The sequence below is a fragment of the Staurois parvus genome, unplaced genomic scaffold (assembly GCF_062004578.1).
Source record: "Staurois parvus isolate SC_StPar_1 unplaced genomic scaffold, SC_StPar_1.0 ptg000634l, whole genome shotgun sequence".
NCBI classification, from domain to species: Eukaryota; Metazoa; Chordata; class Amphibia; order Anura; family Ranidae; genus Staurois; species Staurois parvus.
In genome coordinates this window covers 1,257,133-1,277,443 of record NW_028318430.1, presented here as the reverse complement: position 1 = coordinate 1,277,443, position 20,311 = coordinate 1,257,133, and the positions used below count along the sequence as shown (strand labels likewise).

Sequence of the window (20,311 nt, the reverse complement as noted above, 5' to 3'; positions counted from 1 at the left end):
CAGGCCCTCTTTGGAATTGGCAACGGGCGCAACAATCCCTAGGCCTTGCTTCTGGAGGGTTTATTCCTCTGGCAGGTAGGACAAGTCTGAACGTAGCGCTCGCAGTCCTTGACCATGTTCGGCCACCAGAATGAGCGCTGCAGAAGTTCCAGGGTCTTCGTAACTCCGAAATGGCCCGCCATTGGATGGTCGTGGCAGTGGCCCAGGACCATGGTTCGGACTCCTTCGGGTACTACGATCCGACCCTCCTTCCACAATAACCCTTCACGGTTCAGGAGAGGTGTCCCAGGCGGCGCTGGTAGTCCCACGGAAGCGTCAAGAAGTGTGGAGCGGAGTTCCGTCTGTAGGACGAGGAAATTTCCGGATGGTAGGATCGTGTCAGGTCTTGGTGTATCGTCGGGGTCCTCAAACATGCGGGACAGCGCGTCCGGCTTAGTGTTCTTAGAGCCAGGTCGATAAGTTATGTGGAAGGTAAACCGGGAAAAGAAAAGAGCCCATCTCGCCTGGCGTGGCTTCAGTCGTCTGGCTGTCCTCAAATACTCCAGGTTTTTGTGATCGGTATATATCAGGATGGGGTGTGTAGCTCCTTCCAGCAAGTACCGCCATTCTTCCAGGGCAGTCTTTATGGCCAGGAGCTCCCGATCTCCGATGTCGTAGTTTCGCTCGGCAGGTGTCAATTTCCTGGAGAAGAACGCTACAGGATGTAGCAGCTCCTTGGTGCCGTTCCTTTGAGACAGGACCGCTCCTACCGCGTTTTCTGAGGCATCCACTTCCAACACGTATGGGAGAGAAGAATCGGGATGACTGAGTATCGCAGCAGAGGTAAAAAGTGTCTTGAGAACTTCAAAAGCAGTTTGTGCTTCGGTAGACCACTTAAAGCGGATCCCCTGTATAGTCAGTTGCGTGATTGGGGAGACCAGTCCGGAGAAGTTCTTGATAAATTTTCGATAAAAGTTTGCAAAACCGATAAAACGCTGCACGCCCTTCTTATCGGTGGGTATCGGCCAATCCAGGATTGCCGAGACTTTCCGGGGGTCCATCGCGACCCCCGCGGGGGAGAGAACCAATCCCAGGAATGTGATCTTATGCTGTTCAAAACAGCATTTGTCTGCTTTGGCGTATAGCCTGTGTTGGCGCAAACGTTCCAACACCCGCATCACGTGATTTCGATGAGCCTCCAGAGAGGGCGAGAAGATTAAGATGTCGTCCAAATAGACAACCATGAAGATATCAAGGAAATCACGAAACACGTCGTTTATAAAATGTTGGAAGGTGGCCGGAGCGTTACAGAGCCCGAACGGCATGACCAGGTATTCAAAGTGTCCGTATCGCGTACGGAAGGCCGTCTTCCATTCATCACCTTCCCTGATACGAACTAGATTGTAGGCCCCCCGTAAGTCTAGCTTAGTAAAAACCATTGCGGACCTTAACCTCTGGAGGAGCTCGGGAACCAGGGGTAACGGGTAGCGTTTTTTCACCGTGATCCTATTCAGGTCGCGGTAGTCTATACAGGGCCGCAGTGTCTTGTCCTTCTTCTCTACAAAGAATAGCCCGGCCCCGGCTGGGGACGTGGAAGGGCGAATAAACCCCTTCTGAAGGTTTTCGTCTATGTATTCCCTCAAAACTCCTGACTCGAGCTCTGATAAAGGGAAAATACGGCCGAACGAAATTTCAGATCCGGGCAGGAGGTCTATGGGACAGTCGTAAGATCGGTGTGGAGGAAGTGTGTCTGCCCCTTGCTTACTAAACACGTCCAGAAAGTCGTGGTAGGCCGGGGGAATAACCTGGGACAGATCTGTATCCCCATCCATGCATAGGAGTAATTGGGGGACCACGGGCCCTGAGACGTGGCAACTTTTCAGACAGTATGTGGACCGAAACTGCACGGTTCCCTTCTCCCAGTCAATCTGGGGGTTATGGGCTCGCAGCCAAGGAAGCCCCAGAATGACCAGGAAAAGGGGAGACGCGATGGCGTCCAGACGGAGGAATTCCTGGTGATGATCAGCCATTGAGGCGAAAATAGGGGGTGTCTCCTGATTCACCACTCCCGATTTTAAGCTAGACCCATCCGCCAGGAAGATGTTCAGCCCCCTTTCCTTGGTCTGGAGTGGGATACCTTGCTGGTGAGCAAACGTGAGATCAATAAAGCAGCTACATGCCCCCGAATCTATGATAGCTGTCACCGTCAAGGTTCTTCCTGGGAGCTGTAAAGACACCGGTATGGCCAGATAACTTGACTGATCACCCCTTTCCGCAGATAACGGAAAAAAACTAGAAGTGGACTTACATTTTTTCGTAGGACAGGAGCGCACCCGGTGGCCAGCTTCTCCGCAGTACAGACAGAGGTTCTGTGATAGTCTCCTCTGACGTTCTTCGGCCGATAATGTGGACCGAGCCAGTCCCAGTTGCATGGGTTCGGAGGTGTCCTCAGGTTCCGAACTCCGGGTAGTGCTTCCTGTGGGCGGGAATAATCCCCTTGATGGTACCCAAGCCGCCCTTTGACCCTGGTTGCTTCGTTCAAGCCGGCGTTCTCTCAGTCTGCGGTCAATTTGTATGGCCAGCTCGATTAGCTTCTCTAGGGAGTCAGGTAGGCCTACCCGTGCTAACTCGTCTTTGAGTGACTCAGATAGCCCGATGCGAAATTGGTGACATAATGCCGCATTGTTCCATCGGGTGTCCCCCATCCAGCGTCTGAATTCAGACGCGTACTCCTCGGCTGCCCGGCGACCCTGCCGCAGAGAGTACAAGGTGGACTCTGCGGAAGCAGCTCGCTGAGGGTCGTCATATAGTATGGCCATGGCTCTAAAAAATTCAGTCACGGAATCAAGATGGGGGTCGTGATTCTCCATCAGGCGATGAGCCCAATCCTGGGGCTCATCCTGAAGGAGAGAGACTATAAACCCCACCTTGACGGTCTCGGTGGTGAACGTGCGGGGCTGCAGGTCGAAGAACAGGATGCACGCATTCCGGAAAGCCCTGAAGCGGCTTCGGTCTCCACGGAAGCGTTCTGGTAAGGGAACGCGGGGTTCAGGAGTAGGGGGTGCGGCCCCTGCTCTGGGAGCTGGGGTAGCAGGTGATTCCCCAGGAGAAGCTGCGGGACTCGAGCTCTGTGCCGGGGATGTAAGGGGGACTAACGTCTCCATGCGGTCCTCAAGGTGGGAGCATCGGGTATGAAAAGTCTGGGCCGCTTGGGTTAGGGTCGCCATATGCTGGCAGATATCCTCCAGGGAGGCCGGGCCTCTTCCTGACTCTGTCATGGCCGCAAGGTACTGTTACGGATCCGCCAGGTGGCACCTCTGGCAGCCCACTAGGCGGAATCACCCGGAGCGTGGGGTCTAAGTCCCGGTCTGCGTTTTCACCAGGGCCCCTGATGGTGGGGATGGACTTGGAGCAGAACCGGGACCAGGTCACGACCTCCGAGCAATACCACCCGTGGCAGAGGGAGCCTCCGTGGATAGAAGTAGGACAGAGTAGAGTCAGATGTGAGGAGGCCGGCAGGACCTGGCAGGATAAACCGGCGGTTGTCACCGTGGGAAATGGCGTGGTACCGAGACAGTAGGCAGAGAGTGGTCAGGTCGCACGCTGGGTCAGTTCCGGGGTCAGTCCGCAGAATGGTCAAACAAGCCGGGGGTCGGGACAGGAGAAGGCAGCGTAGTCAGGGACAATCCGGGTCAATCACAGGGGAAGGCAGCGTAGTCAGATAATCCGGGTCAGGGCAGGAGCAGGCAGAACGTCAAACAATCCGGGTCACAATCACAGGAAACACAGGTATCAGATCAGACCTTGCGGCGATTTATGACAGTGCAGGGCATCTTTAAATATCGCGCCCTGCACTGCCATTGGCCGCCCAGGACGCGCCCCCGGGCTGTCATTGGTTGCCCGAGGCGCGCCCGCGGCTCCTACTGCGCATGCGCGGCCTCCTGTCAGCCGCGGCCCGCCGGGATCTGGTGCCTGTGTCCCGGCGTGAGCCGCCGCTATCGCGCATGCGCCGGGGACGGAGCCGCGGCGGACCCTGACAGTGGGTCTCCTGGTTCTCCTGGGTTTCCCAGACCCAGGAACGATCAGCCGGCCGAGGGGTACTGCCAGAAGTAAGCCGGCGGCTCCCTCTTGCATCAGGAAGCCAACCGGCTTTTTTTCCTCCCAGTGATCCTCTGCGGCTTGTCACGTGTTCCCGCCGCGTCTCCTCGTCTCCCAGCCGCCCTGGTCTCTCTCTCCTGAAGCGCCGGGGGGATCAGCTCCTCACCGCAATCTCCATCCAGCTCTCATCCCCGGGTCTCCGATCTCTCCTCCTCAGCTCTCCATACTCCGGTGGGTAAGCTCTATAACCCTGCTCCCGAGGGTCGCTGGGGCGGTCGGGAAGCGGAGCCTAGCAGGGAGCTTGTGCCACACGCTCCCCACAGCCGCCATGTTCAGGCTCCTCCCCCGGATGCATGGAGCTTTCAATCAGGTCTTCCTGAAAAACTGACAGGCAGACCTGATTGAAATGCCTGTGCAAAAGTGCCATTAGTTCTGCTTCAATACACAACACGTAATGGTATATTAAGTGACAAATGAAGCAGTAATCGAATTGCACGATGAAACAATAAAATAGGTAAAGTATAATTGACTGGCTTTATGTAATGAAAAGATGAACTAAGAACTAAGTACACATTTGTAGATTGTGACTATAAGAGCTGTGAGTGTTCAGCACATTTCTTGCTGGGCTACTTTTGTTCTCAGAAAGGCCATACTCCTTTCAAGATTACTCATGTCATGTTTTGTGAGTGTCCTTGAAAACGTATTTAACCTTCAGCAGTATATTTACAAATATACAGTCACAGCCTGCAGTCTGTACAAAGAGCTGTAGGAAAGTAATTGTCTACACCACACTGTCTCTCTTCTCGCTTTCTCTCTCTCTCTCTCTCTCTCTCTCTCTCTCTCTCTCTCTCTCTCTCTCTCTCTCTCTCTCTCTATACAAACACACACAGGTGTACATCTCAATAAATTAGAATAGCATCAAAAAGTTTATTTAATTCAGTAATTCAATTCAAGAAGTGAAACTCATATAGATTCATTACACACAGACTGATATATTTCAAGCATTTCTTTCTTTTAATTATGTTGATTATGGCTTACAGCTAGTAAATACCTAAAATTCAGTATCTCAAAAAATTAGAACATTGTGAAAGAGTTCAATATTGTAGACTCGTGGGGTTATTTACAAAAATTGGAGAGTGCAAAACCTAGCGCAGCTCTGCACAGAAACCAATCAGCTTCCAGGTTTTATTGCCAAAGCCTAATTGAACAAGCTGAAGTTAGAAGCTGATTGGCTACCATGCACAGCTGCACCAGATTCTGAGTGCACCAGTTTTAGTAAATCTACCCCATGGTGTCACACTCTAATCAGCTAATTAACTCAAAACACCTGTAAAGGTTTTCTGAGCCTTTAATTGGTCTCTCAGTCTGGTTCAGTAGGTTACACAATCATGGTAGAGACTGCTGACTTGACAGTTGTCCAGAAGACAGTCATTGACACCCTCAACAAAGAGGGTAAGTCACAAAAGGTCTTTGCTTAAGAAGCTGGCTGTTCAGAGTGCTATATCCAAGCATATCAATAGAAAGCTGAGTGGAAGGAAAACGTGTGGTAGAAAAAGGTGCGCAACCAACAGAGATAACCGCAGCCTTGACAGGACTCTGAAGCAAAGGCCATTCAAGAATTTGGGGGAGATTCACAAGGAGTGGACTATGGCTGGTGTCAGTGCTTCAAGAGCCACCACACACAGACATATCCAAGACATGGGCTGCAACTGTTGCATTCCTTGTGTCAAGCCACTCTTGAACCAGAGACAACGTCAAAAGTGCCTTACCTAGGCTAATGAGAAAAAGGACTGGACTGTTGCTCAGTGGTCCAAAGTTCTCTTTTCAGATTAAAGTAAATTTTGCATTTCATGTGGAAATCAAGGTCCTAGAGTCTGGAGGAAGAGTGGAGAGGCACAGAATCCAAGTTGCATGAGGTCCAGTGTGAAGTTTGCACAGTCATTGATGATTTGGGGAGCCATGTCATCTGCTGGTGTTGGTCCGCTGTCCAAAGTCAGCGCAGCCCTCTACCAGGAAATTCTAAAGCACTTTATGCTTCCCTCTGCTGACCAGCTTTATGGAGATGCTGATTTCATTTTTCAGCAGGACTTGGCACCTGCCCACACTGCCAAAAGTACCAATACCTGGTTTAATGATCATGGCATCACTGTGCTTGATTGGCCAGCAAACTCACCTGACCTAAACCCCATAGAGAATCTGTGGGGTATTGTCAAGAGGAAGATGAGAGACATAAGACCCAACAATGCAGACAAGTTGAAGGCTGCTCTCTAAGCAACCTGGGCTTCCATAATACCTCAGCAGTGCCACAGAGCTCCATACCACGCCGCATTGATGCAGTAATTCATGCAAAAGGAGCCTCAACCAAGTATTGAGTGCATACTGTACTATACATGAACATGCTTTTCAGTAAGAAAACTTTTCTGTATTAAAAGTACTTTTTTTAATGGTCTTATGTAATCTGATTTTCTGACATACTGAATTTGGGGTTTTTACTAGCTGTAAGCCTTAATCATCAAAATTAAAAGAAAGAAATGCTTGAAATATATCACACTGTGTGTAACAAATCTATATAATATATGAGTTTCACTTTTTGAATTGAATTACTGAAATAAATTAACTTTTTGATGATATTCTAATTTATCGAAAGGCACCTGTATATATATTTTCATCTTTCTTTGTACAGCGGATATATTAGATGTCAGGCAACTCTGTGATTACCTATTAGTGTTGTCAAGGTTAATATGTGTTTTGTTTGTGTGTTGTATTTCTTTTTCAAGAACATTCAAAAAGAGGAAAAGCAATAAAAATTTAAGATAGTTACATAGTTAGTCTGGCTGAAAAAAGTCCATCCAGTTCAACCATATAGAAACCTAGATAGTAACTAGGACTTTGTGAGGGAAGCTGCAAATCTAAAAACCCATACTGTTCTATATACTGTATATGTGGATGTATGTGATTAAAAAGAATCTAAGCAAATCATAGCTATACAAAGAGGTCAGCACAGAAGAAGCCTAACATCCTATGGGAAGGACTTCCTTTTCATACTAAACAACACTTGCAACAAAGATAGGTAGGGAAGATGACTTCCTGACTGCAAGACTCCTGTTTTGTCTCATGAAAGAAAAAGTCAGACATTTTCTCATTGCGGGCTGGTTCAGACAATAGAAACGTGTTCCAGATGCGTCTCTGCGTGCATATTTTTGACATGTGATGCATTCTGATACGTTATTTATGCGTTTTTTATGTGTTCGGTGTATTATTTCCCCTCTTTTTTTTTCTTCACCTTAAATAAGTACATGTGCATTCTGGTGTGTTTTTGGTACATTTAGGTGCATTCCACTGTGTTGATGTGTTTTACCATGTTCCAGTACAGTTCAGTGCAGAAAAATGCAGCATGTTCTACTTTATTTTCTGGAGCTGGAAAGCACTGGAATTGACTGCACTGGTGTAAACTCTGCCACAGGAAACCTAATATCCATGCTTTTTTGATGCAAAAAAAAATGCAATGGACTGCATGTGGTGTGAACCTGATCTCAATCCTGTTCCCCAGTGTACAAATTGCCTGTAGCACGTTGTCCTGTGTTTCTAAGTGGTGTTAAAGCTGAGCTGCATGGTTGGACAAAGCCACCCCACACACACACAACACACACTTCTGTTCAACCACCCTGCACACAGGGAGACAAATGTGTAATGAACACTATGTAGGTAGGACTCATTACACCTTCACTGACAGCAGGCACAACAGTGCTGTCATTCAGCACAGCAGAGGGGGGGTCAGCATGGAACACATTGGCATTCACTTATGCTCTTCATGTATTCCATGTTGTAACCACTTCTACTCTTCTCTGCACACTGCTGGATGGTATGTGCAGCATCTGTCCTGGCACAGGTTACTACACTTTATCCTGTAATTTGGACTTTAAATCGGGTTGTAGCGTCACAATTTTATTATCTTCAGTATTTCACCATTATTGCATTTTCTGTCTCCTGTTAGAGATACTAAGCAAGAAATTATATCTGTCAAATCCCACACAAGCCCTTATCTTCACCCTTCCTAACAGACAGTTGCCCACCCTGACAGCCACCCATCTGCACCCCTCCACTAATAGGCACCACCCCTTCCCCCACCCACCCACCTAATAGCCCCCTGCCTGTAGTGCTTTAACAATATAACCCTTACTATGACCTCCATATATCCCATAGCTGATCCTATTTGCTGATTTGTACTCATCCCTATGAGTTGCCAGTAACCTGAATCCATGAAGCATCCAAATCCTTCCTTTACTTGGAATCAGCTTGCTTTGGTTAGGTGTATATGTAAAATTATGCGCATCTTCTGGTGCATGCTTTAGTCTTATTTTTTACCTTTTTTACATTTTTTAACATAAAATGATAATGCCACTCCATACTCCCTGTATAAAATCCTTGTAAAGTCAATGAAATACATTTGAAAAATCCAGCAGTGGAATTTTAAATGATTTTCTTTGTGATAACTGGAACATTTTGATAATGGTTCAGCCATTTTCCACTCTGTAGGGACTTTTAAATGTTTAAATTTTAAATGTTATCTTGCATCTCATGTGTCAGTGTTCAAAATAATGGACTAAAAGCATCCTTAATGGAAGAGATTTAAACTATTGTATAATGCATATTTTTGTCTATTTCAATAAATTGTAGGCTGTTAACTATACACCATTGCCATGCAGATAAAAGAGACTGTACAATATATTGCAGTATTAGTATTTGTACTTACATTTTATTATGTCAAAGAGTCAGGAATGTTTTCATGCATAGCACACAAACACTCAGTTATGCAATGAGACACTAGGGCCCACCAAGAAATGAGAGCATAAAAGGCCAACTGCATGGTGTGCTACACATGCCACAATAAGCATTAGGCTTGGCTACATCGCATTGCATATTGGGCATGGTATGGAGGGCCATGATAAATGCCATCTGAGCCTGCTCACTGCACGTACTATGGCCACAGATTGCAGGTCAGGCTCTGTAATTGATAGCCTAGGGAGCTATGAGTTATAGTGTTCCCACCACTCGTAGGTTTTAATTGACCCACATACTTGGAAGCTAAAGGTGGATTTCCTGGGGACACTTGTGGGGCAATATGAGCTTGCATACAGTACATCAGGACATATATCACAGAATAAGTGAAGCAATGTGCTCAAATGACATAGCTTACAGGAAGGGGTTACAACAATTCAATAAACAATCACCAGCAATCTTACTATAAAATACCAAAATAGTATATAATGTATCTACTCTAATTACCTGACTTCATTTTATAGTTGATGGATGTGCTAAAAGTTCACAAAATATGATAATGATAGGATATATAGTGAAAGTAACATCAAGTTGCATAGCCATAGAGTAAAGCATTTTCCAAAAACACAAAAGGACTAAAGTGTACTATAGGAGCTAGTATATAAGAAAAGGATCAGAGGCTCAAATAAATATCATATATATCGCTAGACGTATATTCTCTGCCCAGTAACCAAAAAACAGGCATACAAAAAAGGAAACGTGAAAAGAGATTCACAAAAAAATGGTTACATTATGGACAGAATGCGATACTAGAAGTAGTTCCAAAAATTATGCTTTATTACACAATGCACATGTGGACAATTAAGGTAAATACCTCAGTTCACCATCACTTCAGTATGAGATAATACAAAAACAGACCTAAATCACATAAAAGCAACATCAAGACCGGTCTTTGTAATAATGTGCTGCAGACATAGTGACAACTACCTGTCTAATATATTTGCAGCACTGACACATTGGTTACACCACCATGCAGGAAGTGTATCAAAAAATTGTACAATATCGGCATAATATGCATAGCAATAATGGCTGATGACGAGCACCAAGTGACAATAATGTTGTTACCCATAAACCTAACCAGGCAATGTGGGTGAAAAATTGTAAAAACATATAGGGATGCGGTAGCCTCTGTAGTAATCAGATAGGTATTTGCAAAAAATGATTAAAGGCAAGAGTAGGTGGTGAAACATAGAATCACAGTGGACATGTCCATATTGTTTGGATACAGAGTCAGTAATGAAAGAATCACCGTTGATTTCCTCAGTATTGTAGAAATAGCAGGGCCCTGCCCCAAGGGGTTTCTTTACCGCGACATGTGGGCTATTAACCACCTTAGTATTGATGTAGTATAGATTGCTGGGTCCTTCGTGTCTTGTAATAAGTGTAGGGTGCCTTACACCTATACTGTGAAAAATACTGTCCCCATCCTGTAACAAATAGGTGACATATGGACAGTCAATCAATATGTATTCCTTGTGGTAAATGTATTAAATGGCGGACATGCGCCTTATTCCATTTAGCTGTGCAGCAGTTCACTCACCACCCAAGCCATAGGTGATACTCTTCCAGAGTTTCCTTCGTCTGAATGGCCAGGCGCAGTCCTGGAGGCTGCCGGCACCATCGGGACTGTTATCTAGTGGGCTCTGCTCCTCCCTTGGTGCTTGTGCAGCCATGCACCGCTCATTGCCAGCGTATATGGTTGGCTTCCCCGCTGGTCAGCGTGTATGGCGCCAATGCGTGCGACCGGAAGTGATGTGTCTGACGTATGACGTCAATGCGTTTCGCCGATGGGCGTATCTCACTCGGCTTCATCAGGACCAATGAGACACCTGCCTTTTACTCTCTATATATAATGGGCTTGTAACCGCCCACATATGCAAATCAATTGTTGGCAATAGTACTCAATGGGAAAAAGGCTAATTACTTAGCAAAAAACTGGTCATACGCTGCAATTAAAAAGAATAAACACCTGGGTACACAGAAAGAAGGACTATTCATTCTTTCAAATAGCCATTAGCTAGAGGGATTTGATGATAGCCAACCTATTTGCCACAAGGTGGCGCAACCAATTTATTGTACTATACATCTACTTATTTTTTCAAATACACTTGGAGATCACATTCAATGTTTAACCCTTTTGGAAATAGAGTATCAAGTTTATATATCCAGTGTTTTTCACGTTTTAGGAGTGCTCTATCAACATCACCTCTCCTCTGTGGGAAATTGAGTGCATAAATTCCTTTAACTTTGGTACCCTCTAATCTGCCTCCATGGTAGTTCGCATAATGTTGAGCTAAATTGCTTTCAGGGTCATTAGACTTAATATCCCTAAAATGTTCACCTATTCGCACTTGAAGTTGCTTTTTAGTTTTACCAATATACATTTTTTTTACATGGCCAGGTCAACATATAGAGTACTCTAGCTGTAGAGCAGTTTATAAGGCTTCGAATTTTAAAGTGAGCTTTATTAATTGAATCTGAAAATATATCTACAAACTTGCAAATTTGACATTTTCCACATCTATACATCCCCTTAGTATGTGACTTCAACCATGTAGATTGTTTTAATGGTTGATAGAGTGAATAAGCAAATCACCAAGATTTGGTGCTCTTCTTGCTAGCATTAGTGGACGCTCACCTACAATTTTAACAAGATTAGGGCACTGTGTAAGAATCTTCCAATGTTTTTCCAGTATATGTTTTACTTCCCCCATTGTGCTCCGAACTGGGTTATCATCCTGACCGGTTGTACTGCTTGTTTCCCTTTCTCTTCCTTTTTTGGAGACAGTAACATTTTACAATCAGTCTGATATGCCCATTTTCTAGCCCTTCTGATTTGGGAGTGGGAATATCCTTGTTCCCTAAATCTTTTATAGAGGTCTTGTGCCTCTAATCTAAAATCATTAATGTTGGAACAGTTTCTTCGACAACTTAGAAACTGTCCAACTGGAATCCTAGTAATTAATGAGCGTGGGTGATAACTTCTGGCCTCAAGTAAAGTATTAGCCGCAGTTGGTTTTCTGAACGTTTTGGTGAGCAGCCTGTCACCCTCAAGTCTAAGGTCGAGGTCAAGGAAGGAAATACACCATTTGTCAAAAACATACTTAAATGTGATATTCAAGGAGTTATGATTCAACTCCTCCAAGAAAAGTTTTAGTTCCTCCGATGACCCCCTCTAGACGAGGAACACGTCATCAATGTATCTCAACCAGATCTGGACATGTGTGAGTAACATTGGTGACCTGTAGACAAACTGCTCAATTACTACTATACTATACTCCTACTATAGGAGCTAACCTTTTAAGCAATGGGAGTTGGAACTTTTTGACTGATACACCAGTGTATCTGCTGAAGAAATGATGAATAGTAATGATGATCCATGGCTTCCAAATTGACAATTTTTGCTAAATATTTTTGCATTTTAATTCTAATTTTATAATCACATCTGTTTTCAGCACATTCACATCCCAATTTAATTTTAAAAAAAACAAAACTCTACAGTAAATTATTAAAGGATCACTCCCTCTAGGTGTGAATCTAGCTGACCAAGTTATTTGATGGTTCTTTTTAGCTTAGGCGCCAAATTTGCCCTGTCATAGTTCCTGCTTGTGTAAGGTGGGAACTAAAATACGTTCAACAAACTATCCAGCATCTTCTAAAACTAAAATAGTCAGGTTTTGGGGGATTGATCATGAACATATTTCTTGACATGACCTTGACATGTTTCTCTTCACATTATATTAACTAGACTTGCCATGATCCCGGTTTGAGTTTGCATAGGCATTCATGAGCTGACAGGATTTTGTAAGCATTGCCTACTCTCAATGGAAGCATAAACTTGTTTCAAGCAACGATGTATTACATTTCAAATTTTTTTAAATTGGCATTGAATTATAATCATATACAGTATATGACATTACTAATACTTTATAAAATGTAACTTACCTAAATTTTATTGTACTTATAGGAAGGTGACCATGTGATTGGACCGCACCCTTTGATTCCTGGGAGCTACTGTCCAGGAGTTATTGTGAGATGTACTCCTGATCTTAAAGTGGCGGTAAGAATAAAAGTGAGACCATGCAGACTTCACCACAGTGAGGTTTAATATAAACAGGCTCAAAAGTGATCATAATGTGCTACATTTTTATTCTTATGACACACAAATACTGTATGCTGCAGCTTAATACTCCTAAACAGAATTCAGAAAGCTGCCTGCATGATATGCTTTGCAGAGACAAAAGCAAATATTCCAACTTTCCACACTAGTGACAACTAACAGGGCAAAAATCCAAAAGCAAGCATACATATGTAAGCAATGACATTAATACATTACTGGAACTAAGGCATGTAAATATAGTAACAACACAACCTCCCAATTATTTTGAACACATAACTTGCACTAGAACTGTTTCAATATGTACACAGCATTACTAGGTGAAACTCTGCCAAAATGTTTGCTAATGTTTTTATATAATATGTGGGTTATAGTTTTTTCTGTTGTCAATAAAACTGGATTTTAAAGTTAACTGTCTTTTGCTTTTTATGTTATTATTAGATACAATACTATGATGACAGTGAAGCAATCGCTCCAAGAGAACAAGTTTACCTGATAAGTCCTGACAAGTATGAGCATACTACAGCATACATCTTGCAATGCCAAGAGCGATGGGTTGGACAACCAGTCATTGCCAGGAATAACGAGACTGGCATGTTTCATTTAGGTAAGACAAGTAGGGATAATTGAGAAATATTAGATTGTGTTCTAAACAAGAAACTCTAAGCTTAGATCAGTCCAATTTATTTATTTTTTTCTGTTAATGTTTGTTTGGACTAAGAAACTCCTTTTGTTTTCTATAATTTCCTATATATGTTTCTTTATACCAGTGGTATTACAGTGTTTGTTATTTCATTGGTAAGTGGGTGCACTGTATTATTTGTTTTATATGTTTATAGGTGTTTCGTGACAAATTTATTTAGCACAGATTTCGTATGTCTTTAATTCTCAGTATTAGGCTATCAAGCAAAACAGTACAGCTCTGATGGGGTAAGAGGGCTGTACTGGGCATTACAGGGAGCTGATATGACACATATTTAGGTAAAATGTGACTTCGTATTATTCATATTTCATATAAGTATTCATATAATTATTATGAATTATTCATATTCATATAATTCATATTTTTAATGAATACAGACCTTGCTTCAAGGTATTTTTTTTTACATTTGCCTGGAGTTCAGTGTTAAATACTATTTGTTTTGAGTCTTACATGAGCCTTAAAGAGGACCGTTTGTTATAGCATAAAATGCCGTAAATAAAATATTGAATTTCATCTAAATGGAATTACAAATACAAGTTGCTCATGCTACTGTCTGGTTCATATAAACTCCCCCTCCCCTTTATAAACTGGCGTTTGGTGCTCCCATTTTTAAACATTCGCACTTTGCTTAGATGGAACATACTTCATTGTGTCATATTGTCTTTGCTGATACTTCAGATATATAGACGACTATCCAGGAAAGTGATTTAAAGGAAACCTTTACTTAAAGAGGCACAGAGGCAGCCACTGCCAACCTCATATGAGAATACAGTTGCCTGGCTTTTAAAAAACTGACCTATAAGAAGCATGCAATTCAAGAAAGTCAGAGTGAAGTTAGAACTACTTGTCCTGGGCTAGGGACAGAGAGTACTGAAAGCATTTGATCAGCATGACAGCCAGGGAACTAATATCTTTTTCTAAAATAGTTTTTTTTTTATGATTTTAGTACACATAAACATAGAGTAATAAGAAATAGTAGCACCAAGTATATAATAAATAAAATAAGAAATACAACATAAAGCAGTAAACAAATATGAAAAAAAATAAGACTTATAAGATGCTATCCATATTGTTAAAAATATAGTCACCCCAGGGGCGGACTGGCAACTCATGGGGCCCCCGGGCAATAGGGGATCATGGGGCCCCTGTGTCCTTGCCCTAACTCAAAAAAAGCCTATGAAAAAGGTACCAGGGGCATCTCATGGGGCCCCCTACTGACCCCGGGCCCTCGGGCAGTGCCCGAGTTTCCAAATGGTCAGTCCACCCCTGATTCACCCTGATATAGTTTGTACCTATGTTAATATATATTGGCAATTTTAAGTTGAACTGTAATTAACAATTTTATTTCACAAATGTGAATAATTACACATTATTTCAAATATCCTAAATATAACGGTTTCATATTGTTTTAACAAAACCATTGCTAAGCTAACTTCTAAACTTAGAGGAAACAAGTATTTTTTTGAAGGGGGCAGCTCCTATACTTTCTCGGTTCAAGTTGCCTTAACCAGTAGGAAAATAAATATATTTATGTTTGTATGTTACTGATTCATAGGGTAATTACTGGGCAGATTACACCAGTATAGCTATCTGCCAATAAGAACCATCTGTGTGCTTTAAAAGCTATTCCCACAGCTGATCAATATGCATATAAGTATCCACATGCAGTTCTGATTATTGCCGCCTGATTACATCTTCTGTCCGTTTACATAATTATGTGCTAATATTAACCTCAGTCTGTACTGTAAGATCATATTGGTAGATGCTCTGCCAGATCTTTTTGTGTAGAACATACTTATTAATTTTCATTGAAAAGTGTATAAATATAAGCTATCAGAAAATTCTAACTGAGCAATGCACCTGCTGATGTATTATCACCTTTATTCTGGATTTACACTGTAGTGTCACTGAATGAGGATTTAATATATTTGAAAATGTTTCATCTGCCATAAAGATATAAAGGAACAATATTCATTATCTTTAGATCAAGGTATAAGAAGGATGTTAAATTCTTGTCTTTGATGACCCCCAGATTGAGTGCCAGTGGGCAAAACAATGTGGTATTCTGAGTTTGGTTTTTCATCAGTGATTCATCAATAAAGGCAAACTTCTTCATGTTTTGAAAAAAATTGATGTTTCTAAAGAGGCATCTAATGAAGAAGTGTTAATCTGATGCAAGTGTTTGTGTTCAGGGTTAACCGTGCCTCTAATGGGCCACAACCTTTGGAAACAGACCTTAATCTCGGTAAGTAAACCTGCTTAATTCCTTGGTTGCTGTAAATCATAGCATTGTGAGAGGATCATGGGTAATAGAGGTGAACAGCACAGGTGAATAATAACTGTATATGATTTCAGCTGAAGTACTGAAACGTGCCGATGATGGGAATAAGTATATTATTTCATGGTCAAATGGCAAAACAACTACTCAAGATGTGGAGTGGATTTTTGGGAAGTTCAGCCAGCCTCACATTCTCGGTGTTGGTGACCATGTACTGACTTTGGCCAGTCCATCTACACTCACATTCCTTCCTGGTGTCATTACTGGTGTTAATGGAGCAAAGCTACAGATATGTTTTTGTGATGGAAAAAAGTAAGTTCCTTTTTTTATAACATAATAGTTAAGCAATACTTGGTGCAGTATATACAGTTGCACTGCACTGTGAATGTTTACATGTTATGTGAAATTAAACCATGGCAACATCTAATGTTTGTGTAGTATTATGTTCAGCAGACTGTGTTCTTCGATGTTGTTGTGATGTTGTTGTGACTTAGATGATGTTCAGAGCACATTTTATGCCCAATTCATGCAAAACTCCACGTAATCCCAAGGGGTTCACATACTTTTTCTTGCAACTGTAAACATATTCAGTACAATTTAATCTTTTTAAAACAATTACCCGTGTTGTCTATATACACAGGATGGCACACAGAACAGATACTAATTTAGAAGGAGAGCAGTAATTTACCTTTTTATTGTGTGGTATTCTGGTATAATAAATATATAAATGTGCCTCAATAATCTCTATCATCTCCTATAAATGTCATCTCCTTTGAAGTAAAAAAATGTATACACTGAAAAATCCTTTGAATACTAGTCATTTTTAGTGCTAGTTCACACCAGATACAGTCTTGTGTGTTTTCATTTTAGATCAAATAAGCATGGACAATGTTGGATTCCCATTGCCCTAGTTCACACCAATGCAATGCATTCCAGTGCCATAAACAAAAACAAATAAAATACGTTGCATTTTTTCTGTATGAAACACATCTAGAACATGGCAAAACACATAAAAAACACACCAGAGTGTTCTCAATTGAGATGAAAAAAAATAAAGTGGGGAAAAATGTATGGGAACACATCAAAAACACATAAAAAACACACCAGAACACATCAACAATGCAGAAAAGCATCTGGAATGCAGAAATTGCGGTGTAAACCGACCTTGAGAATTATAGGATTGATATGTGTTCTTCATACTTTGTTTTCTCTAGTACATGAAAAGAAGTGTTAAATAAATACTTACTGAACCGACCTTTAAAATTATAGGTTTGATATGTGTTCTTCATACTTTATTTTCTCCAGTACATGAAAAGAAGTGTTAAATAAACACGTACTGACAAGAACACTCAATAAACTACCACGGAGCACCACAGTGCCGTGGTAGTTCATTGAGAACTACAAGCTGACAGCTGCAAAGGCTTTTGAAACTTGTGTTCTCATTCACAGAATACTGTGAACGAGTGACGCGGCCGAGCTGGTGGAGCTAGCGGGTGACAGCAGGACGTGGGGGCTGGGTGTAACATATTACGAAAGGTGAACTTATCCTTTAATATCTCAGACAAAAGACAAACCCATTCTTCTCATAGTAAATTTACAGTCTAAAGGAGCAGAGCTAGTGTTGGGCTTTCCTTATAAATCCCAGCATACACTGTAGCATGAGTACCCCCTGTATTAAATGTATGTTTGTGAGTAAAGAATTGTATACAAATTATGAAATACTTTTATAAAATAATTTATAAATGGATTAAATACAACAAAAAATAAAAATGTAATTTACCAAAAGTCTATATATTTTTCTTTTAACAAAAGAGCTACCTATCTCTTACTGTTTTTTTTGTTGTCTTTTTTCAGGTGTCACAATGTTGAATCTTATCACTGCTTCGGCCTTTCTGAGAAGAAATATAATATTGCTTTGCAATTCTACCAGCAGTGCAAGCAGATACAAGATGTAGATAAATACTATATATACTCAGATAATGAAGATTCAGTATCAGATATCTCCTCTTTCACAGTATCATCAGTTGGGTCAAACAGAAAAGCTGTAAGATGAATGATTGCAAATCAGCGATACACAGGATGTTTATTTTTTTTTTTCTAGGTTAGGTTTTATAGAGCTCTCTTAGAATATTTTACATATAGAACACTACAAAATATACTGTTTACAGAAACAAGTGACAAATTACTTGCTTAAAGTAACCCTGTGACTACAGTGGAAACAGCAAAAAGATAACTACTTAAAGAAGAGGCACTATACTTACTTTTTCAGCTGCCCAGGTCTTGAAATGCACCTGCACTGCTGTTCCCTAGTCGTTGCAAATATTCAATACCTCCGGCTGTGTGTACACCTTCCACATGCTGTGTTTGCTTCCGCCACCTAGTACACCATAACAGGATATACAACCCAGCAGGAGAATCTGGGGGAAACACTTATTTGACCCATTCAACTTGCCGAATACTTGCTGTGGCCAGGGAGCAGCATCCTGGAAGTTTCAAGACATGGGCAACTGAAAAGGTAAGTATAATGTCTCTTCTTTTTACTGCTATCTTGTTGGTGGTATGACAGTTTACTAACTGGGGCACTTTAGGCAAAAAACATGTCACTTTAAATTTAATTTAGATTTTAAATACAATTTTATTTAACAAAAGGATCATACTGTATTCTAAAAAAAATTTTTAAAATTCATATTTAATTTTTAACAAAATCTGTTTATTATATCGAATTAAAGTAGCACAAAAACACCTAAGCGCATATTTAGAGACATGAGGTATCTGATGCGACAAATATAAAAAAATGGCAATACCTATATGTATATCAAAATTTGTAACTAATTCATCATTGGCATGTGCAAAATAGAAACTGCACATGCTAATTATCTCTGCTGTCCATGTTACTAAATGATTTGTGGATAGCTTCAAAAGGTAACATTTTGTTTCTAACATAAACATGTAAAATTATATATATGTATTTTTAAAACCTTTTCTTGTTGCTGGGTCCAATCATGGTGAGGATATATTAGTGTGTATTAATGTTTTAATTTTCAATTAAATATACTGTATATATCATATTTATTAAATAAAAAAAAAGTTCTAACATAAACCTAATCAACCATGCACTGGTTTTTAAGGGCAAGCCAGAGGAAAGTATGTAATATAGAGGGACTTTATGGACACCCATCGGGAACCCTTCTAATTATCCAGTTCAACACTATATATAAAACCATACATTTTTATTATAATGAAATACAAAATTGTGACAAAGAAATGTGCACAATATTAGCCTAGAACTAATGACACAGCAAATTTAAAGAAACATTTAGAGTGCGCAGTAGTGTCAAACACAGGGGTGGGCAACTGTGGCCTTCCAGCTGTTGGTGAACTACAAGTCCCATCATGCCTCTGCCTTTGGGAGTCATGCTTGTAACTGTCAGTTTTGCAATGCCTCATGGGACTTGTAGTTCTACAACAGTTGCCCACCCCTGGTCTAACAGATCAGGTCTAGGCATTTTGTGGAAGTCACTGCTTCCTCAGGACCGAGAACACTGAGAAATCAACATCATGTTGGTCATGCTTGTGTACGTTCTACAACTGAAACAACATAGCAATCAAAAAATATGTAGTACAAATGTAAATGGCACATAAATACAAAAACTAAATAATATAATTGCAAAGTAAGTATTTAACCAATGTCTGAAACAATGCCTGAAAAGAAAACACAGCACAAAATCAACATGTTAAAGCTGTACATATTAACCGCTTCACTCCTAAGGGTAAAACAAATCTAAATGCCTAAGCAATTTTGCAATGTTGACGTGTTAGTAAAACCGTACATATCATCACAACTACTTTGTACATCCAGGTGAATTATACCGTGTTTTTTTCAGGACAAATTGCGCTTTCATTTGGTGGTAAATAGTAATGGATATCTCCTGATTTTTTTTTTATTATCAAAGGAAAACTGGCCAAAAATAGTAAAATAAAATCTTTTTTTTTTATTTAGCTGTGTGTTTCTTGTTACTACCATAACCTACCACCAAAGAACAACCCAAAATAAATTCTCCAGCTCTTGACGATCGCAACGATACCATATATGTGTATGTTATTTGTTGTTTGTACCCGTAGTACAGCGCAGAAACAACAGTGCGCATTTTTGTCTTTTTTTTTACCTAAAACACACTGACACTAATACTGACATTGACACTAACTGACACCAAATTTTGTTTTTAAATCATGACCTTTGACCTTAACCTTTGACCCTGACCTTAACCTTTGACCCTGACCTTGACCCAAACACTAA

General features: G+C 41.3%; 1 protein-coding gene across 1 annotated transcript in view; it reads left to right on the top strand.

Annotated features, from left to right (window-relative positions):
* Nucleotides 1-20,009, top strand: part of VWA3B (von Willebrand factor A domain containing 3B) — a 254,156-nt gene extending 234,147 nt beyond the window's left edge. Inside the window, exons 31-34 of the mRNA XM_089693477.1 lie at nucleotides 12,884-12,976; nucleotides 13,475-13,640; nucleotides 16,092-16,326; nucleotides 17,869-20,009. Coding sequence (XP_089549603.1) covers nucleotides 12,884-12,976; nucleotides 13,475-13,640; nucleotides 16,092-16,326; nucleotides 17,869-18,067 — 693 coding nt within the window. The 3' untranslated portion in view covers nucleotides 18,068-20,009. The remainder of the gene's footprint in view (nucleotides 1-12,883; nucleotides 12,977-13,474; nucleotides 13,641-16,091; nucleotides 16,327-17,868) is intronic.
* Nucleotides 20,010-20,311: the final 302 nt, after the last annotated feature.